This window comes from Thalassophryne amazonica, chromosome 6 (assembly GCF_902500255.1).
Source record: "Thalassophryne amazonica chromosome 6, fThaAma1.1, whole genome shotgun sequence".
In the NCBI taxonomy this organism is placed as follows: Eukaryota; Metazoa; Chordata; class Actinopteri; order Batrachoidiformes; family Batrachoididae; genus Thalassophryne; species Thalassophryne amazonica.
In genome coordinates, this window is record NC_047108.1 from 103,462,856 (window position 1) to 103,490,581 (window position 27,726).

The 27,726-nt window shown below is 41.0% G+C and overlaps 1 protein-coding gene and 1 long non-coding RNA gene across 2 annotated transcripts; one reads left to right on the plus strand and one right to left on the minus strand.

Annotated features, from left to right (window-relative positions):
• Window positions 1-1,270: 1,270 nt before the first annotated feature.
• LOC117512814 lies at window positions 1,271-27,522 on the minus strand. The gene is made up of 4 exons (XR_004561387.1): window positions 27,396-27,522; window positions 18,726-18,736; window positions 13,652-13,660; window positions 1,271-1,281 (listed from the first exon to the last, which is right to left on the minus strand). It is a non-coding gene; the product is annotated as an uncharacterized LOC117512814 (long non-coding RNA).
• scrt2 (scratch family zinc finger 2) lies at window positions 18,026-26,384 on the plus strand. The gene is made up of 2 exons (XM_034173046.1): window positions 18,026-18,448; window positions 23,746-26,384. The coding sequence occupies exons 1-2, from the start codon at window positions 18,289-18,291 to the stop codon at window positions 24,543-24,545; spliced, it is 960 nt and encodes a 319-aa protein (XP_034028937.1). The 5' UTR covers window positions 18,026-18,288; the 3' UTR covers window positions 24,546-26,384.
• Window positions 27,523-27,726: the final 204 nt, after the last annotated feature.

Sequence of the window (27,726 nt, forward strand, 5' to 3'; positions counted from 1 at the left end):
TCATCCTTACATAGGGGACACCTGATTCACACCTGTTTGTTCCACAAAATTGATGAACTCACTGACTGAATGCCACACTGATATTATTGTGAACACCCCCTTTTCTACTTTTTTTTTTACTAATAGCCCAATTTCATAGCCTTAAGAGTGTGCATATCATGAATGCTTGGTCTTGTTGGATTTGTGAGAATCTACTGAATCTACTGGTACCTTGTTTCCCATGTAACAAGAAATATACTCAAAACCTGGATTAATCTTTTTAGTCACATAGCACTACTATTATTCTGAACACTACTGTATGTCTTCTTTCACTTCATTTTAGAGTGTGCACACCTCCATATAATTCCAAGGAAGCACTATCCAAAATCAATATATCGAAATACTCATCTACTATCACATTTTTACTGTTTCAAAAGATGTGTTTTTGTTCTGTGTATTATTCTAACTTTAATTTATTGAGTTCTTTATGTGATGTCAAATGTTTGATGACAGTCTCACACTTTTTGTTCCTGTTATGAGCTTTTTCACATTGACGAGTATCTTAAGGTCTCGGGATGTGTCCAAGTGTCAAAGCGATTAAGTGGTTTTGCTTTTGCATCTTTGTCAAGATAGAAATGTGTTTCCTCCTATAGATAATAATGAGGATTTGGGTTTGTGTCTGAGAGGATGCGAACAGAAACACTTTTCCCCTGCAATGTTCCACATGGACTCACTTGTCACAGGGGCGTTTGTGTTCCACTGTGAATGGACATGATGGAGGCAAAGGCCATAACAATCTGAGTGCTGACCTGCTTTTGACTGTAGTCATCATAAAACACAGAGCCAGCGTCCTGCGGACACGCAATAACATCAGGCCTTTGGTGTAATTCACTATCTCGGTGTGCGGCGTTATATAGCAAAACCCATTACATTTGCTTTGTAATTTGCTGTCGCTTCAGCGAGGGATTCAGGTGACTGTGACCCCCTTTAATGGAGTTCCAGCGATAAGGACAGGTCTGTTTATTAGCTGCACGCGGTCAAGCGTGGCAGAAACAGCTGAGCGCAGGCAGGTGTCTGGCCGCACGAGGCTTCAGGCACCGCTGGCGGGCCTCGGCGCTCATTTCACGCATGTTACCGTCACACTAGCTAGGCTGAAAAAAGGAGGTTGTTGGGTGGACAACAGCGTAAGTGCTGAGTGATGAGGGTTTCCTCAGAGTCACATGGGTGTGACTGGACTGGTGTTTGTTTGTGAAAATCAATGACTCATCGGCAGGTTTGTTTTTAGTCAAACTGAAGGAGCGGCTCTGCAAAAGCAACATCAGGATTTAGCTATTGATTTATTTTTATGTCTGGTAGCCGCTGAAGTCGGCCTGTCCATCTCACACGCACATCGGAGTCAAAAATAACACATTTCATTTGTGTACACAAATAAAAAGATGGTGCAAGACAAAGCTGCAAAACTAAGGTTATCTCTTGCAGCATGTATGCTTGCAGACATTTACAGAGCCTTGAGGACAGTCTGAACTTCAAATTAAAATGTCTGTTTGATGCATTATCCTAATAGGGACGGATGGGAACCAAGAGCTCTGTGGTGCTCTCATCCGTCAGCCTGGGGGGACAGACTTGGGGAGTTGTCATTACCAACTTAGTCCATCAAGAGGAGCCTGTTGGGAGGTGGACTCACAGAGATTGTCTGGTGTTTTGACAGGTGTCTGTGCTGCTTAATTTATCAGGCAATTACAGAATAAATGGGACTATCTTTGCCCACGAAATCTGATTGATCATGCTAAAAATTTTCTTCTTAGAGTCAGTTATCGAGTTGAAAAGTCTTGAAAGCCAAACAAGTGTTGAAGTCCCTGAACGCTCCCTCACCCCCACCTTCTTGTGCAATATCTTTGGAAGCCTGCTCATCTCTTAAGTTCAACCCCGTAACATTTTGTGCATTTATGCATCTGTTAACTTGGAAGCAAACGCTTCCTCACCTTATGTAGAAGAAACGCAGCACAGACGACATGATAACGCCAGTAAATATATGATAAGAATGTATGCGGCTTAAGAAGACTGACACATTCAAATTATCTCGGCACTTTCCAATCTGTGCATCGCAGCCGTTATCGATGCAGCAGACAGGCAGCAGACGGGCAGGCAGCCTTTATGTAGCCTATATAAAGTGCGACCCGGGAGCCAGAGCTTTTTGTAAGTGTGCCAGTGTGGACGCGCTTCCAGCAATAGCCGTGTTTCTGCCAGCTGCATCATCTGTGCCTGCACAAAAGCATGCCCTTTTGAAAAGCACCTAACTGGCAGCGAAGCAGCGATGCGTGCAGCACATACATCACTGTGCAAATGCTGCATTCTCCTGTTATCTTTTACTCCACTTTTACACGTATTTTGCACTTGATTTGCACTGTCATTAAATCAATGATCAATGATGAAAACTGCAAATGAATTGTGCAGGTTTAAGATGAAATCTTATAAATAGAGGCACAGATTGGAGTAGTAGCGACAGTGCTCATCTGTCCTCTAGCGAAAGACTCACTGTGAGTCACACCAAGTGCACACATCACTGTAGAGATGCTCAATTATGATTCAAATCTCCATAACAGGCCAATAAAACCATTTGTCATGTGACCATCTGCAGAGCATCTCCCCTGATTCTGCCTGAATATATTTAGCTCTTCCACACTGTGAAAGTGGAAAGTGTGGAACGTGTGGATTTATTAGTGTTGGGCTCAAACTGTAATCACCACAGGACCAGTGCTGTGCCAACAGATTAAATCCATTTTCCGTCTTTTTTTTTTTTTTTTGAGGCTCCTGAGAATCTTTGGAGACTGCAACACAAAGGAGGCCCCTGTAGCATTGTTTTACTTTTTTTCTCCTTTCCCCGTCTTTCGATTTAAAACACGGTGTGAAGGCAGACAGCAACACCAGTCTGGTCCCAGCACAGTAATTATCGCCTGCTTTCGTCTCCCTGGGATGTTCATGGACAAGGGCCTCATAACAGGTGACAGAATGCCTGCCAGCCGCCCCCCAGCTCCCTGCCCCCACCCCGGAATGGTGACTATTATAAACCAAAAACGTATGCTCTCAATATATATGCAAATGATGCTTGGTCCCAAGGTGAAGTTTGTGGAGCAGCAACGCCACTTGCTTCTGTTTTGCTCATTTGCAAAAATGTTGAGAGTAACAAAGACCACAGGAAATTGAAAAATTGTTACTAAGTATTAGAAAAAGCAATCAATTTCCCCAGGCTGCCTAATTCTGTGAAAATTGATCTCACCTCTTCGTGACACGCACTGGTAAGAAAAACACATAAGAGCAAAATACCTGTCTCAGGTTTGCCTGATGGATATTTGTTTGTTTTCAGTTATCTTTCTTTCTTTTTGTTCTATAATGACATAACAGCAGGCCTGAATGCTTTGTTTGTACCCTTGGCTCCAAACAGGTGAATACTCAAACTGTAAGCTAGAATGGCACCCCTAAAAACACAATATATCACAATGCTACAAACTTTTTTTTAATATGTTCTGGATTTGATCCTTTGTCCAGATATGGCTCAAAATATGGCCATATCTATTTCAGATTAAGGAGGAGTTTACTTACTTAGTGATATTAAAACAACATGAGCAATTAAGCCTAATAGGCTTTGACAGGTGCACGGTATGACAAAAAACTGTTTCAAAGGAAATACAAGGCATAAGTGTCAACCCGACACCAGAAAGGGTAAAGAGGGTGCAGGTTTCTTTTATAACCACCAACTCTACCAGGTGATTTTACAGATTAACAGCAGATGGGATGAGTTCATCAATCAATCAATCAATCAATCAATCAATCAATCAATCAATCAATCAATCAATCAATCAATCAATCAATTTTATTTATATAGCGCCAAATCACAACAAACAGTTGCCCCAAGGCGCTTTATATTGTAAGGCAAGGCAATACAATAATTACGTAAAAACCCCAACAGTCAAAACGACTCCCTGTGAGCAAGCACTTGGCGACAGCGGGAAGGAAAAACTCCCTTTTAACAGGAAGAAACCTCCAGCAGAACCAGGCTCAGGGAGGGGCAGTCTTCTGCCGGGACTGGTTGGGGCTGAGGGAGAGAACCAGGAAAAAGACATGCTGTGGAGGGGAGCAGAGATCGATCACTAATGATTAAATGCAGAGTGGTGCATACAGAGCAAAAAGAGAAAGAAACACTCAGTGCATCATGGGAACCCCCCAGCAGTCTAAGTCTATAGCAGCATAACTAAGGGATGGTTCAGGGTCACCTGATCCAGCCCTAACTATAAGCTTTAGCAAAAAGGAAAGTTTTAAGCCTAATCTTAAAAGTAGAGAGGGTGTCTGTCTCCCTGATCTGAATTGGGAGCTGGTTCCACAGGAGAGGAGCCAATGAAACAACCTGGTGGAGTTGGTGGTTACAAAGAAACCTGCACCCTCTTTGCCCTTTCTGGAGTCGGGTTGACGCCTGTACCTGGGTGTCAACAGGGCACCTGCAGTAGAACTCTAAAGGAACTGTGTTTTTTCAAAACTCTAAATGTACATAGTCATTAGTAATGACACTATGTACATTTAGAGTTTGGAAACACAAGGTGAATTTCTGGTCTTTTCAGGTTTTGAAAAATGAGCTGGTGCCATGCCTCGTTTATCCACCGCCTTGGGTCGTGGATGGCAACCATCCAAATAGACAACTGATCCATCCCCACCTCTTGAAAGTATCCATCTGCCACAGCCAGGTGAAACATAGGCTTCCCTTCAGCCTTCTCCAGCCACTGGGGTCCTCAACACTGAAGCACCTGTAAGCTGGATCATGCCACAACAAAAGGCACCACATGACCAAAATCGTGTAGCTGAAATTCTCTAAATATGAAAATGATACTTATCATCTTATTCTCCCTAAGTAACTGTTCCATTGACATAAAGTCATTCCAGTGGTACCCAAAGATCATCCAAAGAGACCTGTTAAGAAAGACATCTAGTCATCATCTCAATTTACTGGCTAGCGTCCAAGTCTAACAACCATACAGTAAAGCCAGTCTCCCATTGTTGATATGTGGCCCAGATTGCTTTCCTGATTTCAAAAATAAGGAAATCGAGCCCGATTCATTACAATAGCAATCTAATGTTGTGTGTCATAGTATTATACACCAGGTGAGTGCCGGTTGCAAGTGATATTGAATGCATCCCCATGACATGGGTGCTTTTGGGAATGTTCACAATAGTACTGTGTGTAGTCTTTGTGCTAATGCCTGTGGTCATAACAAGAGTTTTCTTCAAAGCTAAAATGTATGTAAAACTGTGATGTGCTTTTCATATAATTATGTGTGCATATTACATTTCCAGAGGAGATTCAAAGAAGCCAGCAAACAGGGAGTGTTTGAACGCACTGCCCTGTACACACTGACCGGTGTGCTTTGCTGCCTGGTCTGGTTCATTCTCACCGTGCTACAAACAAATCGCCCACCCCCTCTCTTCACAAATAATGCAATCTGCACTGTATTTTAATTTTAGTTTACGTTGTAGCCTGGTAAACAAATAACTGAGCAGTCAAATCCACATTCAAGCAGCAATGACTTATTTCAAGATGCACTAACAAAATAAGAACTAATGCTATCTGTCAAATTACAGCAAAAGATGCACATTACCTTCACCTGCCCAAATGACATCTTATTATTCTCTTTTGTGGATCATGATTCATTCCAATATCACAAAACCTTCCCAACTAGTCACAACATTCTACAATTACACTACCGCCACGAATAACATGTTTTTATGCCCTGTTTGAGATTGTTTTTTGCACCAAAACAAAAAAAGAAGCACACAATCGGGTGTCAATAATTGGCAGTGGGAGCCTGGCTGAAGACAGGAAGAATCAGAACCCTTTAGTTTTCCTGGAAAGATATCAGCAAACACCTCTGATCCGCAACCTCGTGACTCCATAAGCTCTTCACAGGTGTCTCTCAGTGTTAAAGACCAAGGATCCAGAGACATGACCATCACTGCTGAGATAGTGAATGCCTTCACAAGTTTGACACTGTTGCTGCGTACAGATGTAGATGATAGCCGAGTCCAGGAAGTCCCTGAAAGACTGGTCTTGATCGAGGACAATCACAAACCCATACATTCACCTTCTCACTGTTTCTAATCGAGTATGTGGATTATTTACTTTGCCCTACAAATGCACAAACAAACTGACCAGGGATAATTCTAAAGCTGGTCTTGCAGGGGATGAACTTACAAGAAATCAATACTCAGTAATGTATTGTTCATGATGTGTCTTCACGACTCAATATCAGCTTGTTCAGATGCAGTCCAGTTTCAAGAATGTTTAAACGCCAGAACTCTGGTGTCATGTTGAATAAAGTAACCTTTTCACCAGGAAACAGAAGATGTCTGGACAGAGTTTATGAAGTTGTTATAGCTTGGAAGATCTTCCTTTCACAACTTGGCCATCAGTCATTTGTAATCTTCATAGTCCAGAGCAGTGTTGCCACAGTAATTTTGAAAAGTTACTTTATTACTTACTACAGTTACATAATACAGTTACTTTAAACAGTTACTTCATTAGCAGCTGAATGTAACTACTAAAGTAACTAGTAATCTAACTTGGTAACTATTAGTTACTTTGCTGATTACTCAATCTTAAGAGCAACCAAGTTAGATTACCTTATTAGGTACATTACTTATTAGTTACAAGTTGTCAGCGGCTGCTGATAAAGTAACTGCAGAAAGACAAACAGGCAAACAAACAGGGCCGTTAACATAACCTCCTCCTGCTTTGTTGGTGGAGCTAATAATTGCTAACAATATTTGACTATTAAATATGGTAAAAAAAAAAAAGCAAATTAATCCTTTAACCTTTTCTCAAAATTTCATATTAATTAGTAAAATGCCATTTTTTTGTAATCTAAATGTCCTGGCTGCTCTCCTTTATGCATAACACCCCTCCCCAACCCAAAAGAAACAAAACAAACCCATGCCCTTCTCCAGTTTCATGAAAATTTCTTCATTACTTTAGTGTAATATTGCTAACAATCAAACAAACAGATATGGGCAAAAACATAATCTCCTTGGTCAGAGGTATTAATTAGCAACTGGTGTGTAATTATTTTCCAGACTTGCCTCTGCTGCACACAGCAATCTACTTGAGTAATCTCTGTGCACTCTTTGAGCCGCAGCGCTCCATCCATGCAGATCTGCCCATTTATTGTGTAATTTTAAAGTAGCTGATACCATCTCACTAATGCATTTGCTCTTCCTTCGCGTTGGAAGTACAAATTGGAAACGACAGTCTATTACCCACTGCGCTGACCTTCGTGATGAAACATAATGTGAAAAGACCCACACTGCCTTTATTTGAGCGAGGGAGGGAGGGCAAGGACACAGTGGTGATTAATTAACCCAGTTAATTTAGAATAAGATTATCAGAACAATTATTTCCCAATAAGTCAGAGCAAGGTGTGAATATTAAGGTTTAAAAGAAGAAATGAACCTGCTTTACTTTGAATGCTTTGCAGAGTGTCTTGGGTTGCAGATTAAATTATAACTTCTATTTTGAATTTTAAAAAATCATCTTGAGGAGACAATAGAACAGTGGGCAACAAATCCACTCAGTTCATTCCAAGTTAAGCACCATGTTGGAGTCACAGTGAATCTGGAAAGTATTTACAGCATTTCACTTTTTCCACATTTTGTTACGTTACAGCCTTATTCCAAAATGGAGTAAATGCATTTTTTCCCTTCAAAATTCTGCACACAACACCCCATAATGACAACATGAAGGAGGTTTTTGAAATTTATCCAAATTTATGAAAAATTTGCTCAATACTTTGTTGATGCACCTTTGGCAGTAATTACAGCCTCAAGACTTCTTGAATATGATGCTACAAGCTTGGCGCATCTTTGCACAATTTTGTCCATTCGTCTTTGCACCACCTCTCAATCTCCATCAGGTTGGATGGGAAGAGTCGTTGCACAGCCATTTTCAGATCTCTCCAGAGATGTTCAATCGGATTCAGGTCTGGGCTCTGGCTGGGTCACTCAAGGACATTCACAGAGTTGTCCTGAAGCCACTCCTTTGATATCTTGGCTGTGTGCTTAGTGTCATTGCCCTGCTGAAAGATGAACCTTCACGCCAGTCTGAGGTCAAAAGCGCTCTGGAGCAGGTTTTCATCCAAGATGTCTCTGGACATTGCTGCATTCATCTTGCCCTCAATACTGACTAGTCTCCCAGTTCCTGCCACTGAAAAACATCCCCACAGCATGATGCTGCCACCACCATGATTCACTGTAGGGATGGTGCCTGGTTTCCTCCAAACATGATGCCTGGCATTCACACCAAAGAGTTCAATCTTTGTCTCATCAGATCTAAGAATTTTGTTTCTCATGGTCTGAGAGTCCTTCAGGTGCCTTTTGGCAAACTCCAGGCGGGCTGCCATGTGCCTTTTACTAAGGAGTGGCTTCTGTCTGGCCACTCTACCTGATTGGTGAATTGCTGCAGAGATGGTTGACCTTCTGGAAGGTTTTCTGTCCACAGAGGAATGCTGGAGCTTTGACAGAGTGACCATCAGGTTCTTGGTCACCTCCCTGACTAAGGCGTTTCTCCCTCAATTGCTCAGTTTAGACGGGCGTCCAGCTCTAGAAAGAGTCCTGGTGGATCCAAACTCCTCCCATTTATGGATTATGGAGGTCACTGTGCTCAGTGGGACTTTCAAAGCAGCAGAAATGTTTCTGTACCCTTCCCCAGATTTGTGCCTCAAGACAATCCTGTCTCAGAAGTCTACAGACAATTCATTTGACTTCATCCTAGGTTTGTGCTCTGACATGCACTGTCCACTGTGGGACCTTATATGTAGACAGGTGTGTGCCTTTCCAAATCATGTCCAATTAACTGAATTTATCCCAGGTGGACTCCAGTTAAGCTGTATAAACATCTCAAGGATGATCAGTGGAAACAGGATGCACCTGAGCTCAATTCTGAGCTTCACGGCAAAGGCTATGAATACTTATGTACAAGTGATTTCTTAATAAATTTGCCAAAATCTCAATAAAAAAACTCTGTTTCACATTGTCATTATGGGGTATTGTGTGTAGAATTTTAAGGGAAAAAAATGAATTTCATCCATTTTGGAATAAAGCTGTAACATAACAAAATGTGGAAAAAGTGATCGCTGTGAATACTTTCCAGGTGCACTGCAAATATTCAACATGCATTGTGGCTTTCAGTTCTTTATGCTGGTGGACAGAAGAGATTATTTTAATGATTGTTCTTATTAGCTGATAAGAGAGGTTCTTCCTGAGCATGATGGAGGATAGCTGGTGGAGAGTTCATATGTTTTATTGCTCCTTCTTTCACTGGGGTTATTTAAGCGTTATTAAGAAGCATCACTCGTGCGTAGGATACTATTTACAGTAATGCATTCACACGCACAGTCTGCAAAGGCTCTTGAAGGAAAAATGATGATAGATTGTGCGGTTGGTGCGAGGCCGGGGAAGAATCAGAGGAGAAAGTAGGTTCGAGTCCCCAACGGGCTAAATGAAGAACAAACACACAGCATACAAGACAGTGAAGGAGAAAAGATTATCATCTAGAGATGAAAGGGAGAGAGAAGCATTCACTGCCACACAGCTGTCTTATTTGCAAGGTGTTGAGAAACCACTTTTTCCCCCCCCAAGAGGATGAAAAGATTCTTCTGAAGCCAAAAGGGTCTGTAATCATTTTTGGGCAGCTTGAGCAGCAGAGATGTTATTAGCATAAATTATCTCCCCCACCAAAGAGATAGGAACATGCTAGCTCCTTTCTGCCTTTTACACTTAATTGCTGTATTTACTGAACAGTTGCTCACACACAACAAATGCAGCCGAGCTCTGAGATCCGTACAGGACAACAGGCAGACACAAGCCAAATAGGGCATGAGTGATACACTGAGCTTTCTGCCAAACAGCGTTAGATCCAGTACAGCTCGTGAGGCCGTTAACATCCATTCAGACTTTATGTCCTACTACGAATCAACAATAAAATTGAACAAACTGGCTTCACGACTTTTATGGCTGTTCGTGTCAAACTATTAAAAAGGTTTTCATTGGTGCAGGAATGTCTACATGAAAAGTATGAATGCTACTGGGGCAGCAAATAATGAATATTTTTTGCAGTCAATTTATCTATTGATTTTTTGTCAGTCAGTTGATGCAGCTATTTTTTTTAAAATTAATCTGTTGATTATTTCTGATAACAGTAAATCATAACCATAATTCTACTAATAACCTTCAACCTTGTGTTCAAATATTTTGTTGTAAAAAAGTATTAATTAAAAAAAGAAAAAAAAATCGAAGACATAAAGGTGTTTGATTGGGTCTATGGGGGGGGGGGGGGTTGTGCTCAACCCAGTCTCAGGAGTTTTTTCGTGCTTCGTCACAAAATGAGTCACATTTTCATGATGGGTTTTTTAATCTTACTATTACTAACCCCTCCCCCTAACCCTAACCATAACACCCCCCTCCCCATCACTTTTTTCATTTTGTGCTCCCATCACGGAACATATTCAAAGGAATTTGTGCTCCCGTTACAAAAATGTGACACTTGTTGTGACAATATCACGAACCAATACATGAATGTATATTTCGTGATGTTGAATCACAAAATGCTGTGAGATATGGTAGGTTGTGGTTATTGTGTTCTTTTTCTCTGTTATGTTGCTTGGGGTTTTGGTAGAGGGACTTTTCTTGTCTTGTGTCTGGTGCTTGGTGTTGGGCGTCTCCCTCCTGTCTCCTTTCCTGCTTGCCACGCCCTGTTCCAGATCCTTCCTCGTACACCTGTCTTGCATTTCCTCCAAATCACTCCCTCTATTTAAATCATAACCTTTTCCTCAGTAGTTTGTGAGATTGTTGTGCTCTGTACCCCTTTCAAGCTTTATTTTGTTTTCAGAGTATTTTGGCCTGTTTTGTTGCTTAGCTGTGTACTGACAAGTCTGCCTGTTCGGACTTTGTCTCTGTCTAATATTTCAGACACTTGCTCATAACGGCCTGTCTTTCTGTGTACCGAACTCTGCCTGACTCAAGATTAAACTCTGGAGCTTTAATGTCTGAATCCTGCATTTGTGTCCTACCACTCCGAACCATTGTGCTTGACAAAAGGACATAGTAAGCCCCTTTGGCTGCTCCCTTGTCTTCACTCGGGGTCACCACAGCAGAGCCAAGGTGGAGCTGCATGTTGATTTTGGACAGGTTTTATGCCAGATGCCTTTCCTGATGTAACTCCACATTACATGGAGAATGGGCAGAGGTGGCCTTGAATCGGGAAGCTAGCGCACCACCCCTAAGCTGACCAATAAATTGTAAGCATAAATTCTACTAATAACTTTTAGCACTATTTTGTCATAAAAGTATTTATTTTAAATAAATAAATCACAAAATATAAAAGATAGAAAGTATCAAAAACTGAAAAGGCACTGATGGAAAGAAAATCTTGCACACGGCTTCTTTTCCTCTTCCTGAGACACAACGAAAAAATAGAAAATAAAATAAAAATAAAAACAGGTTACCTGTTGATTATTTTCTGGACTAATCAATGTTGTTTTTTGACCGTCATCATAAAAGTTGAAAATGTCAGTCAGCATCTCCCAGACCCCAAGATGGCATCTGCAACTGTGTTATTTTGTTCTTGTAAAGGAAATAATTACATTTAAGAAGATGGCATCACAGAATATAAACTTCAAAAAAAGATTCAAAACAATTACCAAAATAGTTCATAGTCTTTTAACCCAGCTCTAATGTTGTATTTAACACAAACATGTCTAATTTATAATGTCATGAACATTTTGTTTTGTTGTGAAGAGCAGAACAATCTGCCACAGCAGCAGCTAAAAAAAGCCTCACTGAAGTGACCCAATAAGCAAGAGTGAAGTGAATTATAGATGCCTAATGGACTCTTTACATCCCTGCACCTGGTCCAACACGCTCAGAATGATTACACGAGTAGTGCATAGACACTTAATGTTCCACCTTCATGCACCAGCAGCACTGTGAAAATCATGCAAATTTGAGATTTTTAAAAAAAAGAAAGAAAAAAATTGTGTGTGGCAGGCATCATAATTACACAGGAAATCAAATCACATAAATGCTAAAGGAGATAACAGGGTAACTGTTAGTGGTGTCTTTTGTGGACCTGAGTGAAGGAGGGACTCAACTGTCCGGTTGGGGAGGCGTGTGCAGGATTTTGATGAGGCCACTCCCCATCTGGCCACCTGCTCTCCTGCAGCACCTCCGAGCAAGTAAATCCCTACAGCTGCTCCCTCATTTTCACTCAGGGTCGCCGGATGCCCATCCTGATGCAATTCCATATTACATGGAGAAATGTGGCAGGGGTGGGGTTTGAACCGGGGACCTGCCACACTACAACCAAGTGCACTAACCACTTGACCACCACCCATACACTGCAACACCTCAGAGTTTAAAAAAAAGTCCTCCTGTCTGAGGGCTGGGGGTGGGTGGTCAATCACTATGGTAACACCCTGAGGCAGTGACCTCATGTCAAAGAGACATGAGTGGTCTGGAGCTGTGGCATGAAGAAGGAGTGTGAGAAAACACCTTGCAACATGTTGCCTGGTACTGGGGACATTTCAGCGTATTTCCTTATTATATTAAAGCAAGTTATGTTTCAATGTGTAGCTGCTAGTTTGTTCATCAGCAGGATGGACTTCAATGAAGTTTAGTCCAGAAGCAGACTTTCGGTTAAAATTTGGTGCAGAGTAGCACCATCTTTGAGCTTCTTGATTCCTTTGATCTGGGCTACAGGATCAAAAGAAAATTGACAGACAAACGGCAACAAAAACATAAGCTCCTTGGCAAGGTTGAAAGATCCATCACAAGACCCTGTTTGTGACTATGATGTGGTCAATGTGGCAACGCAGGGCACCGGTGCAAATCTGAAATGACCTTGGCAAGGTTCAAAGATCTGGGTATCAGGATCAAAGATCAACTATCAAGAATCTTCAAAGGAATACCTTGCATAATGAAAAAGTAAGAAATAAAAAGAAAAGGTCAACGGAAACATAAACAGAGGATTGTTGGACTTTGGCAGAAATATGCACTTATTGCCCTTCTATAATATTTATCACATTTCTTCTCGAACCTACAGCTAACACCAGTTTACTAATTGATTATTTTTTACACCTGTACGACTGAATGCAGTAATTCATGCAGATTATGCAGCCATTTGGCAGCAAATGGCCCCAGTACAGAATATTTAATCTGAAAACTGTGCCTGTTGATGCTGTTCTCCCCTGCAGGTGTCTCATATGGAATTGCTTTTAGCACTAAAATGTTTGCCGAGAACTACTTGAACCTGCAGTATTGATGCCGGCGAACCATATTTATACTTTACAGACGTAAAGCTGCTGCACAGAGGGTGGAATAATGAAAGCCTCATCTAGAGGTGAGCCGATATTCAGAAGCAGTTCGACTATAGCTGCTGGAAACCATCAATATCGGTAAAGGAAGATTCGTTGCTTGTTCAGTCAATAATGTTAGAAATAATTCACCACACAGACAGTTTAATGGTCTTTAATACAAGTCAATATTGACAGCTATCTAGAAAGTTGATACAGTTTGACTCAGAAAGTGGATCACTAGATAATGAAAATGAATGAAAATTTACTTCTTACAATTTGCCCACAAAAAAATCCTGTAATTCTGTAAATATGATTGCATATTCAGTTCCGAAATTCTGGGTTGTGTTAGATACAGGTGAGAATCATTGAACCTATTTTGCGTAATATCACTGCTCTGCAAGCACTGTACTTCATATTATAACATCCTTGTTATGCCGTATATAGGCCCCGAGAACTACTGGTGCTATTCTGTAGCGTGAAACAGAAAAAAATCTATGACTCTCCCTGGATGGGACACCAGTCCATTGCAAGTTACTTTCTCAGCCAAGACTGGTACCACTTGCTAGGTGAACTTGAGCAATGCAGATGAAGGCTTGTCCAAGGACACAGACAGGTAGCATGACCAGGAACTGAACCCAGGTCTACATATTAGTAGTTAAATAGTTCAACTCATGTCTCACTGAGACATGTCAAAATTGATATCACATGGGACCTTTTGGAGAAACTCATAAGACGCCTTGCAGCAGCATTTTGGACCATTTGTCAGTGATTCAGACATGTTTTTCTGAAGCAGAACAACAAAGCATTGCAATAATCTAAATCAGATTAAACAAATGCATTTGCTCATCATTTCAGTTTCAGAGTGGGACGCTCCATGCTTGAGACTGTTCCATAAATGGGGAGGGGGAGACAACAAGCACATATAAGACAATTCTGATTATTTTGAGTGAAGTCCTAAACAAATATGACAACTAAATGGCAAACAGACAAATTACCTCAAGGCAAAAGTGAGTCAAGTTTCTCAATGAATTTAGGGACAAAGCTGGCTGAGGCACAAAGAAAAACCAACAACAATGGATGAGAGTCCATGACAACCATCGCCCCCCACCCCCCAGCCAAGGCCAATACCCATTTACAGCTGGACTGGGACAATGCAGATGACGTGTTTTGTAGAAGGACACAAACAGGTAGTGTGACCAGGACTCAACCCCAGGTCTACAACTTGGTAGTCAAACAGTGGCATAAAAAAAGAGACTGGGCAACACTGGACTTTTACACATTTTTACTTTTGGTGTCATCTTATTTTCAAAAAAGAGAAAAGGCATTCATTGATTTTTCAAATGTTCATATATCCAGAAAACTACCTCTAAAAGTGATGATTTAGGGCCCTGTCCCACTGGGGAGAGGATTAATTGTGCATGAATTGACTATACAAATTGCGGGCGTTCGTTGTCGTCCGCAACAAAAATGGCCAAAAATGCCAAATGTCCCAGTATGAATTACAGATATATTAATACTATATAGTGAATATATGATGAACAATCATTGTTATATAACGCATGTAGTGAGGAAACTGATCCGACACATTGAGATTATCACGGCAGTATTACGGGTGTATTATGAATGCATCGCGCACGTGTTACGCGTGCACGGCATCTGCATTGCGGTCATAAAATAAGCTCACTTGGGCCGTCGGCATCACTATTCACACCAACAATACAGCCTCTGGAGCAACTGCTGGACTTGGATAAGTTGATCACAGAGTTTGTTCATGTTGTCATGCGAGGGTTAACTGTTCATGAGTTTGGGGAGCGGGGAGGGGGGAAGCCGCTCGGGCGAGACGGTGTTTTTTTTTTTTTTTTGAGAGTGTCACAGAAAACAGACTTCAGTGTGAGTTGTGGCTAAACAGCAACTCTTCCTTTTGTTGGTGTTAAATAATAGTCCTGGAGGAGACCCGTTTGCAGCAGCTACGTCTTTGTGGATCCACACAGCTGGACCGGCACTGACTGGCAGGTATGTCGCTTTCTGCCACATATAGTACTTTTGGTTTACGTGACGTGCTGTTATGAATTCACAGATTGTCCGCAAATCAGCTGCAAAGCAGATGTAATAAAAACGCTTCATTCGTGGCCAATTTGTATGCATTCGCTACAACATATTTTAGTTTGTGATGTGGGACATGATGGGCACACAATATATCTGTTTTACACACTGTCCCAGTCCACTGTGAAGCCGCAAATCCCCGTCAGTTGCGTTTATCAGCGATTAACAGCAGATATACAGCGCATAGAGTGAGTATGTATTGTGGTATGAATTGAGTATGTAAGGCGGATGTCTCCGCATCCAGATTGTGAGCTACTCAAAAATCCTGGCTCCGGACATGCGTGCCTCGCGGATGATCAACGGCGTGTTCGGAGACAGCTGACTCATACAGGCATGTTACACGGATATTGCGGCTGTTTGGCAAATATGGCCAATTTTGTGCGCAAGTCCATACGCAAATCCTCCTAAACGCAGTGGGACAGGGCCCGTTAGATGTGTTAAATGGTGCCACTGGAAATGCTAACATACAAATTAATTAATTATGATAAGTTAACCAAACTCAGTTTTCATCAAACTGTTATGAACAGTCATTTTAAATAAGTAAGTAGTACTTTGAGTTTGGAAGACATGCTTTACTTGAGTATCCCTTTAAGCCAAATTAGAAAAATAAATTTTTCATACCCAGTGTCCCTTTGGGGCTGGATGCTTACAGTAAATACGTTTACTGTAATGTAATTTATTTCAGTACTGCAAACTCAAATGAACAAGTTACTATAATCTAGGGATTTAAGTTTATTTGAGTACTGCTAAATCAAAATGAATCAAGTTACTAGTATCCAATTATTTAAATAATTTGAGCACTGCACACTCACAATAATGAAGTTAATCAAATTCTGATTCATTTAAGCCAACATAAATTACTTTTTAAGGCAGCAAGTTTGCATTTTTTTTTTTTTTTTTTTTTTTAGTAAAGTCAACTTATTATATTTTACAATGTGGTCATACTTATGCATTCCATTATTTGGTTTTATATTTTTCCTTTAATTTATATCATGGTATAGAGTATTGTTTTCATGCAGAATGGCATACTTTTCTAAATTTTAATATAGAGAAGTATGAATCCTGTTTTTTTTTTTACTTTAATGTCATTAAAAAACAAATACTTAAAATCAAAAAGATGCCCCAACTTTTTTCATTACCACTGTTTGTTTTCAACACATTATAGCAGGTTATTCCACAAGTGAATCGTGTTATTTATTTATTTGTTTTCTTACTAAAATTTCCTCGTGCAACACCTTCCCACCTGCCATCACTTCACCGGCAGCAAACAGACAGACATATTGCATCACTTGCATCTCTTGCTCCTGTGTGTATAATACAAACAAACACATCAGATTTACTTTTCACCCTTACAAATGTGATGCTGTAACCTATTACTTATTCAAACAGTTGATGTGAAACAAATGTGAGCTGCTGCTGATGGCGAATCAAACAGGTGCCTGATTTGTGTTTCTCCTTTGCACTGTTGCTGTATGAATCTTCTGTACAATTCATTTCCCTGCATAAATATTCCGCTCTCATTTATTCTGACACACAGCAACAACTGTTGAGCTGTGATGAAAATTAGGAGTTTTAATGCAGCACGGAGCCAGCTAATGAATCTGCCTACGATACAAACCGACCCGGAGATATCTCAGCGATTTAGTGAGCGCAAATCTAATTTGAGATTTCACCCTTATCAAGAAAGATGTAATTAATTAATCGCATAATTCACTGACACGCATGGTGGGACCACACACACCACACCACCACACAAACACACCCACACACACACACCACACACACCAACACACACACACACACACACCACACACACAACACACACCCACCACACAACACACACACACACACACACACACCACACATCTGTGCAGTGGTGATGGGACGGTCTGAGCTGCTCTTCCAGCCTGATCGGACTGCAGCAGTGCTGGAATCCAGCACAGCTTTAACCGGGTCCAGCTCTCCCGGGTGCCCGTGCGCTGTGCGCCGCATGCAATCGTGCGCACGGGATGGGTAGAATCTGAGGGTGTTTTGAGGTTATGAGGGAGGCCGTCCCTTGCAACAAAGCAAACATAAACTGTGCCACTTCATCCTGGAAAACAATGGGGGGGGACAGGACACTGAGTGTGTTCTCAATCCCACCTCTTTCATTGTCTACCCTCTTCTTTTACTCCTCCTCCAAGCGCCTGAGCAGAAGCGGGGCGAAAGAGGGAGGGGATGTGAAGGGGGGGGGGGGGTGCAGTGAGGGCAGTGGGGGTCTGGCTGTGTTCTTTCTCCTCTGTCTGTGTGCGAATGCACAGACGGTTCAGTAGTAATTTGATGTGTGTCCCTGGGGACATTTGATGGATTAAAGCTAAGCAGCTCCATTTCGTAGCACCACCTGATCTTCCACTGCCTGTGCCCCATATAAAGGATGGCGTGATTGCTGATCTCAGCTAGTCTGACAGTCTCTCTCTCTCTCTCCCTCCTCTCTCTGTCCGTCTCCATCTCTCCTCTTCCTCACTGGTCCCTTAAGCCTGCTGCATCACAGGAGCTATCCAGTGCTGAACAGGATCGCTTTTATTTTTTTATTTAATTTTTTTGGGAGGGGGGGAGGGGGTGAAGCTGGGGGAGCATCACGCAGCATTACCCTCAGCCTTGTTCTCCATTGGTTTCCATTTTCTTTTTCATCTCATGTTGTGCCACCGTCTTCACATTAACCACCAGGATTTACCATCGAGCCGGCTCCGCTCGCACGCGCTTCCTCCGGATCGGGTCTTTCATTTTCGCTCATGCGTTTTTCCTCTCAGCTCCGTGGGTTTTTTGTAGCCATTGAAACATGCCCCGTTCATTTTTAGTCAAGAAGATCAAGCTTGATGACTTCTCTTCATCCACCGTGGCCGGCTCCAATCACCATCACCACCTGGACGACTCCCTTACTTTCGCACGCTCCATCACAGACCCGGTGACCAGCCTCGGGGTTCGCCTCAGTGAGAATGGTGAGTTATAATAACATACCTCCACTCTGGCCGTGGATGTGCGTGTGCAGCCTGTGGACAGCTCCGCTGCTGATCTCACATTTCCACACTTCGCACAGATGGCATCCTCTTTTGTTTTTTTGTTTGTTTTTTTTGGAGAGGGCTGGATGAGATTTCCACTCCTATCAGCAGATAAAAATCCGACAGTATGTAAAGTAATGTGACGTGTGATGTGCAGCCAACTGATTGCTGAATTAATGTACAAAATATCACATCCGTGCCACCCCCGACCCCTCACCAGCATGCTCCCTGATATATATTTTTTTATTTTACTCCAGCAGAGGACAGACAGTTTAGGTCACAGCCACGGATTATCTCATGTAAATAAAGAACAGAACGCGTGTCTCATCAGCTGAAGCTCCAGTTACGCATTGGCACGACTGCGCCAACCCCGCGAGGGCTGAACATACATATACAGGCCGACTATATCTGGAAATCATGTGGACTAAAATATTCATGAATATGAGAGATGAGTATCGGATGGTACATTTGTCCTCAGCGGTTATTGTCCTTGAGTTCTCATCACGGTCCGATCCTCTCCTGCACCCCCCCCCCCCCCCCCCCCACCACCACCTCTTTTCCCATCCAAATGGAACACGCACAGCATCCCCACCCCCATCCCTCTCTCCGCTACCCTTCCTTCCGGGCATTTGAAAAAAAAGCAGGGGTTCGAGTTTCAGCCGTGTGGGCCGCCACGAGACACATCAACACATTGTACAGTCCGGCCGGGAGGGAGGGAGAGAGGCGGAGAGAGGATGAAGGGCCACTGGCCGGCCGGGGGAAGGAGAAAGAGGAGACGAAAATGCTTGCAGCAGCAGCAGCAGCAGCAGCAGCAGCATCCAGGCCGATCACGTGACAGCTGTTGTACAGTAAACACGCAGGGAGGCACATATCTGCACTGTGGTCAGCACTCACAGGCGACCTTCACTTTCACAGCTTGCTTTGAAGCTCTCCACTTCCATTTTGTGAGCCGTGCGTAAAAACGCGCAATGCGTGCGTCTTTGTTGCGTTTTTCCACATTAAACGAGGCCTCACAGTTTGCAGTGATGTAACAAGACCCCACCTGTTATTAACAGTTCAGCCAGAGGTTAAAGGTTAAGATTAGGAAAGCGATCTGTCTGTAAAACAACACGACTGGTTATAGTTGTAAATTTAAAACAAAAAAATATACATACAGGATTTTTTTCTTCTTACATTTTTTGGAATGCTGCTTTTAAAAGCCTTATTTTCTCTTCTAATGACACAATTTCACATTATCTTATTCTTGTCAGGCTCTATTATTCCTGAGTTTGATGCTCAATATGTAACAAAAGGCCACGCATGAAATAAAAAAGAAAGGAATGATATGGTGTTGACAAATCCACTGAAGCTGGACAAAAGAATTGTCCTTTTTGTGCAAGCGCTGGAACGCAAAAGCACAAATAAAAGAATTGTCGGCGTGGCTGAAACGCCTGGCGTCAGCACTTCTGCTGTGCCAAGAGATTTTCTTTCCAGCCATTGTGGAGACATTTGACTTGAGTGTCTGTGGAACAACAAAGAGGGGTGGCTGAGAGAGCCCATTAATTACAAGCTTGCTTTGCATTAGAGAAATGAGCCTATGAAGTGCACACATTTATTGAAAGATAGTCAAGAACTCTGCTTTGACTGATATATTTGGGCAAGTAAAAATTCTGTATAATAGCAATAATTTTAAAAAGCACATCTGTTGTGCAGCACAGATGCCCTTTAGCTATTTTTGTTTATTTCTACAGCTAAAAATGAGGCATGATGCAATGTAGTTACCAATCATTTTTAAAGCTGCAGCAGGTGTTATTTATGGCAGCAGTAAGAATTAAAATGCAGAAATAAATTGTGAGCAATTGTCCTCCCTTTTTTTTTTTTTTTTTTGCTGTTGTTGCTTGAAACAATTATTTGCTCTTTGCATGGCCAATGGGTGTGCAATTACCAAACATTAAGCTCATATAGTCCAGCTTTAATGTGTCACAGTTGTGTTGCACACGACACGCTTCACAGCACTTCAAATCTTTTCTTAAAGGCATGCTTTTTTAAAAAAATTGGATTTCAGACAGATGGACCTCTTCACGTGCAATGTTCTGCATATCAGTCCTCGTACACAGCATGCTCAACTAGATCAGCGCTCAGAGTGCATTCTTACACAAAGGCACTCCCAGCTCCCATATATGTTTAAATTATAACACTAATAATAATAATAATCATTCCCAAATCCACCCATTTATCCAGGTTTGCCTCAAAATCTATGCATCTGTACACACACACACACAGAGTGTGTCGACAAAAACAAATTTGAAATGTGCAAACAATCCAATTCCTACAATAATCAAACATGAGAATTTTTTTCTATTTCATTAAAGAAATGAATCAATAAAATGTCACAAATCTTGCTTATTAACAAACAAATAAATAACTTGACTGTTGTGTAATTGCACTGCCTGCTACATGACAACAGAAAGACATACACATACTCAAAAAAAAAAAGAAAAAAAAAAGAAAAAAGTAGTGTAACACTAATTAAACACAACCAGTTTACAAGTGACCACCTAAAATAAAGTATGTATTTTAGTGGTTTTTATTCTAATCATTATTAAAAAATATTCTTAATGATGAAATATTCTATATATAAACATAAATATTATATAATACAAACATGTTTATTATATAATTAAGAGGTTTTTCCATTTTCAAGCACAATTCTCCATCCAGACCTTGGATTATGGAATTACTTTAAGATAATGCATCATACTATCTACAACGTTTTACCATAACATGACATGTCATCATATTGCATTTATTACAGATGACAAGCACAATTCCTCCTTCATGATTACTAGTGTAGACCCCAGATGGTCTATCGCGAAGATCCAGACCTGAGGAACAGCCAACCAGTGCTAACAGCATGTGTTCTACAGGTTCACAATTAGTGGAAAACATTAAAGCATTTTATTAAAAGCTGAAAGCTCTTTGTTAAAGCTACTTCTTTTTTTTAGGGGTGTAATGATGCAGTCAGCACATATTATGGTTCAAGACTACAAGGCTCACAAATCATAATACAATACACTTACAATTTTTCAGTGTGGACTCAAAGGCAAAAAGTCTTCATATCTAACATTGATGTTCCTGCAACTATTGGCATGTTGGCTGCAAGTTGTGTATTTGCAGTAGCACGTTTAATTTGTTTTGTTATATTATATTTCCCTTTGGGATGGCTCAATACTAATTTTTCAGGTCTGATATGATGTCGATACTGGAACCTTAAGTATCTGCTGATACCAATGCAATACGCATGTCTTAATACAACTAATCTGTGAACAAATACATGTGTTTGGATGTACTTTGCTAATCTGGTCATCTCACAAAACATCAACTCAAACTGTGAAACAAATATTCTATTCCTCTAAAAGAAAACATACAGAGCCCACAACATACATAGATGTGCAATAGAAGACAAGGATCAAAAGAGATTTTGTTTTTCTTTATTTATTTCCGACACCCAATCCAGTAATTTTGGCCAATATCAGACTCAGACAGCACTGGATGATCAATGAGGGTGCCCTGGTGTATAGCTGTAGCTAAGTGAAGCTTTGTAGCTGAAGTTGCTGAAGCTAAACGTTCAGTAAAAGTTTTGTAAATGGCTGTTGGTTATCACGCTTTGTCACACATGTAACACATAAAATACACTGAACTCCGCTTTTATAAAACTTTATTGAATCAGTGTCTGTTAGCTAGCTAATTTAACATGACCTTATCATCATTTGTGGTGTCACAGTAAAAACTTTGCAATGTCGCCACCATAAAATGCTTTTATTGTGAAGCACATTTAGGAAGTGGTGATGGTTTCTTACATCAGCATTTCGGTACTTTTATCTTCATCTAGAGTCATGCCAATATTTTATGGCTTTATGAAAACTAGTTTAAGAATTGAATCCTTCAAACTAACCAACAAATACTATTTTCACGGCGGATATACCAATTTGTTGTAGATTCTTGATCAGTTTCTTAGACTACATTTTCTATCTGTTGCACTAACAGCTGCATTATTTTCCAGATGACAGCCTATTGATCAGTCTAAACTTTGAATTTCATTAAAAAAGCAGTCAATAACTTATTTACACCACTTGCTGCGCACAGTACTTTGGAATAACATTTTTTTTCTGCCTACACTTAGGAGCTGTTTGTCACAGAGAATCCACTGTCACCACACCTTGCATTTGGTTGCATATGTTCAACCAATAAGGCATCATCTCTCAAAAGCACAACACATTTGGAAGTTATTCACTGTAGAAGAATATACTGAGTTCTGTTTATACACATTTTGCTGCCAGCAATCCTTTTAGCTGCCCTGGCAGTCGGCCGCTTCAGATGGAAAGCAAAGAGTAGTGATCCAAGTGGAAATATATCTGTCTGAAATCATGCAGGAGACAGTTGAATCACTTGTGGTGTTTTGTCCTTTGGTGCAACATGCATAAACCTGTTGAAGATGCAGCAAGAAATATAGCAAGCTTGAATTATGCATCTTTATAACCAATATATATAAATGAAAAATCAAGACACTGAAGAAATACATTATGTTGTCAAATTACGTAATTTGTTCAATGTTTAGAGTAAGTGCTCACAGAACCTTCAAATTTGGAGATAGGCTCTGGCTGCAGGGAAATTATATAAAATAGATGATAATCTAATCATTAGAAGAAGGTCAAGTCACTGAGTGCAGTTTGTTTGAGAGTGGGTTTAATATGCATCTTATATATGCGCTAGGTTTAATATGCATCTTAAGGTGAAATTCCTTAATGAGCTCTTATCGCGTTCATCTCAATGTAAAATTGCAACCTGCCTGAATGCGTCTGCATTATGTTCTCTTGCATCATTGCACTATGCAACCGGGGTGTGCTGGACAAAATGCAATTGGCTCTGTGCTGCTACTCTTTCATTATTTCACAAAAAGTAATGATCCAACAAGATAATGTATAATTTTATATGCATATGTATAATTTTTGTTTTTGGTTCAAGCGGTAGGCGTTTATAAGCTTTTGCTTCTGCCTACACCCTTTTTCCGGTGCATGGGTGCATTGTTGGATTATTTTCTCTCTTTGTTTGTATGTTTTTTGTTGTTTTGGATCTGTTTGTGCCGAATAAATTCATTCATTCATTCATTCATTCATAATCATGTAATCGCCACTATGTCACTCTGTCGTCATCCATCTCATCCCCTGGCCAACTGTGTTTGTTTGTCTCTTACCCAGGCTACATCCAGGATTACATCACACCATCTGTATACCAAGGGGAGAAGAAGATGGAGCACAAGCTGGCCTCACCTGTGTCAGACCCCTTGTACACCCAGGTGAGCAGCGGAGGAGAGTACTGTGACCCTGACCTGAAGCACCCTGATAGCCCTCAGTCTGGCATGACAGCCAGCGGCTTCTACAGCGGGGAATCAGAGGCTCTGGATGAGGGTTACACCATGGATGCCTTCTTCATCTCTGATGGGCGCTCAAGGCGGAAGGGAGATGGTGAGAATCACGGAGGGGGGTCAAGAAGCAGCAGTGCCAACGCAGTGGCTCACGAACGGGTACCTGGCACGCCTCGTCACACCTGCAACGAGTGCGGCAAGACGTACGCCACATCCTCCAACCTCAGCAGACATAAGCAGACGCACCGCAGCTTGGACAGCAAGATGGCCCGCAAGTGTCCCACCTGTGGGAAAGTGTACGTGTCCATGCCTGCGCTGGCCATGCACATCCTTACCCATGACCTCAAGCACAAGTGCGACGTGTGCAGCAAGGCCTTCAGCCGGCCGTGGCTCCTTCAAGGTCACATGCGCTCCCACACGGGAGAGAAGCCCTTTGCCTGCGCCCACTGTGGCAAAGCCTTTGCTGACCGTTCAAACCTCCGCGCTCACATGCAAACACACTCTGCCTTCAAGCACTATAGATGCAAGCGCTGCAATAAGACCTTCGCTCTCAAGTCCTACCTGAACAAGCACTACGAGTCAGCTTGCTTCAAGGGCTCTGCAGACGAAGACGACTCTGGATCAGAAAATTAACCACTAGGAAGAAGCTAAATTCTGAACCCCTCCTGTAGGTTCACAACCAATAACCGTGTTCACTCTGCCCTTCATGCCTTTTTTTCTTCCCTTTTTTTAGAAAGCAATATTTTCACTGAGATTACGTGAAGAAACTCTTATGATTATGGCAAAGACAATTTCAAAAGATGCTGGATTTTTCTCCCCCTGCACAGTAGCTAATCGTCCACAGAAACATACAATCAAACAAACTTTTTCCCGAAATACAAACTGTAGATGTACACAAATAAGTACCGTGTGCTCACATGGATGTGGGTGCACGTATACACACACTCACAGACCACACAAACACACGTTTATGTACGCACGTGTGCACACATACACTTATACACAACTATATATGAGGCCTGGCATGTGAATTTTTATCAATGACTATAATAATATTGATATCAATAGTAATAATATTTAGATTCCTGATATTTTATAGGAAATAGTAAAGACAAAACTGTAAAAAAAACCCCATAAAAAAGGACTAACAGTGTTCTGTTTTTTTAGAGACAAAATGACCTCTTGTATTTTTATGCTGCTTTTTATTTGCTAAGAATTGAATTCTTTTGCAACTGCCAACATGAACTTTTTACGAAAATGTGAACTATGACAGTATTTGCAAAAAAGAAAAAAGGGAGATCATTTTAAAAGGTAGGAAAAAAAAACAAAAAAACATCCCTTTTCCACACCAATGTTCCAATATAATGGATGTTATTTTTCTATTTGATTTTTCTAAATTTATTTTTAATGTGCTTATTATCCTTTGGTGATCAAAAGCATCTTTGTAACTGTGGGTAATTATAAAAGAAAAAAAAAATCTAAGATTTCATAAGCTACACAACCTCATAGGCCACTGAATTCTGCCATATTTTAGAGTGTCTAGCAGGCCTGATGAACAGGTGATTGATCACACACGCCATCTGATCAAATTCATAGTTTCACTACTATGGACAAACTTGGACAAAAACCCTGAGAGCCAGAGCAAATGACGTGTTGTGATAAGTGCCATGTGTGATTGACTATAGCAATGAAAACCCTCGTTGTTCTTCCTCGACCATGGTGGCTTGCAGAAACGCACCGTCCACAGTCTTAACGTGCATTCGTCACCCAGTATTTGAGGTGCTCCCTCTCTGCCAGCCTTACCTCAGAGTGAAGGCATGGACTCACACACCCTCAGTTACAAAGTGTCCATCATCTTAATTCTGTTTCTCTGTCTGTACACCGCTTAAAGCTCCGCCCACAGTTTTAGACACGTACCATCTTGTAAATACATTATTTATCGACCTGTTTATTTATTCAAGTTATTTTGTATTTATTGAAGATTTGCCTATTTGTTAATGGTCATGCATTTATTTATTGTTTGTAATTTTTAAAATGAACATTCACTGACCTTGTAAGATGCTGCTGATCTTCAAAGAAAATGTTTATATGCATGAAAACTGTAGAGAGTCCGCAGGACTTAGTTTTTTAAAGAGGAACAATGTACAGTACCAGTGCTACAAAAACGTCAAAGCAATGAATGCAGATTACCTTTGTTTTTTGGCAATAACTTTTAACTGATACAGCAACTGACGTGTAACAATCACAGCTGTCCTGTTTTCAGTCGATTTAGGGCAATAAAAAGAAACAATGAAAATGAAATGTGAGAATATTCTCCATGTCGCTCTTTCCAAAAGTTCACTGCCTCAAAACGGAAGGTTTTTATTACCCCGCCACTCTTATATCTATAAATCTCAGGCAATAACTAATTACCAGACACCAGGCTGTCCCCAAAATTAAACACTATCTGCTAAAATTGCACAGCAGAATAATGTACACGTAAACTATCAAACGGTGAAAAAGCAATAACAATAATCATATTAGTGATTAGAGCCCGACCGATATGGATTTTTTGAGATTGATGCCAATAACAATATTTGGATGAAAAAAATGCCGATAATCGATAAATTGGCTGATTTGCCGATAGCCGAAAAATCAGCCGATATTATTATTATTTTTTTTTTTAAATGAATAAAATGTTCTTTTTTGGACCCTTAACAAAAAGGTACGAGATAAAAGCTGAAGCTTTGTCCACATATTGATTAATTTTATAAATTAGAAGAATTTTCAAGTTCAAAAAATGCACTCAAGAATTAAACCTTTGTGAAATTAGCAAATACATATCCTTAAAAAGAGTTGTGAAATACATCTGATCTTGTACCTCTGGTTGCTGCAACTTAGATATATGTTCAGGATAAGGATACAGATCCTTATAAACTTACTTGTATGCTTTTGTCAGCCGATCAATGCAGTGTGACGGCAAACTACAGGGGCCGGTGATGAACACATTTAAGCAGGGGTGTAAGCAACTCTCAGTTGAATGGAATCAGAGCTCCATCTACTGGACAAACAGTGCAAGGACATTTTACATTGCCGACAAACATTATTTCAGTAACTGTTCTGTTTATGAGAAATTATTGGTGTTCTGTTGGCAAAATTTCGGCCGATAGTGAGTACTTTGAAAAGGGCTTATATCGGCCGATAATATCAGCCGGCCGATATTATCGGTCGGGCTCTATTAGTGATGCAGTAACACAAGCAACACTCAGTTCTTTACAAAATAATCCCTAAACGACCACAAGTGTTAATTTTTTCATCTTAAAAATATTTCATTTATTATTATTATTTGAAGAAAACCTTTTGGCAGCTGATAGGAAGGTACAAGACACACATTAAACAACAGCGTTACAGCAGTTTTGAAGTCACCACTGCTTCCAAATGTCAAATGTCTTAAAGCAGCTCAGCGAGTCTGATGTGTTGAAGGAGAGAAAGCGACTGAGATACCACAAAGGCAGCTTTCTGTATTTCTCAGCAGTACTAATGGGTATTATCTTGACAGAAAATGCCTCGGAAGTGAAAACTGTCATGGTTGTATTAAAACTACGCGCTGCGATGCTCCTCTAACTCCTCCATTATTTGTCCCAGCTGCACATCCCTCCCCACCAGACGTCCTCTCCCATCCCAACTGCCCCTAACAGACGCATGGAGGATGAGATGTGCTGAAGTGGGACTGGCTGAGGGCGCCGGAGTGTGGGAGGATAACAGGTGTTTGCAGACAGACTGCAGATAGGGAGCGTAATTGAGTTGGTGAGTGACCTCCAAGGGGAAGGTCAAG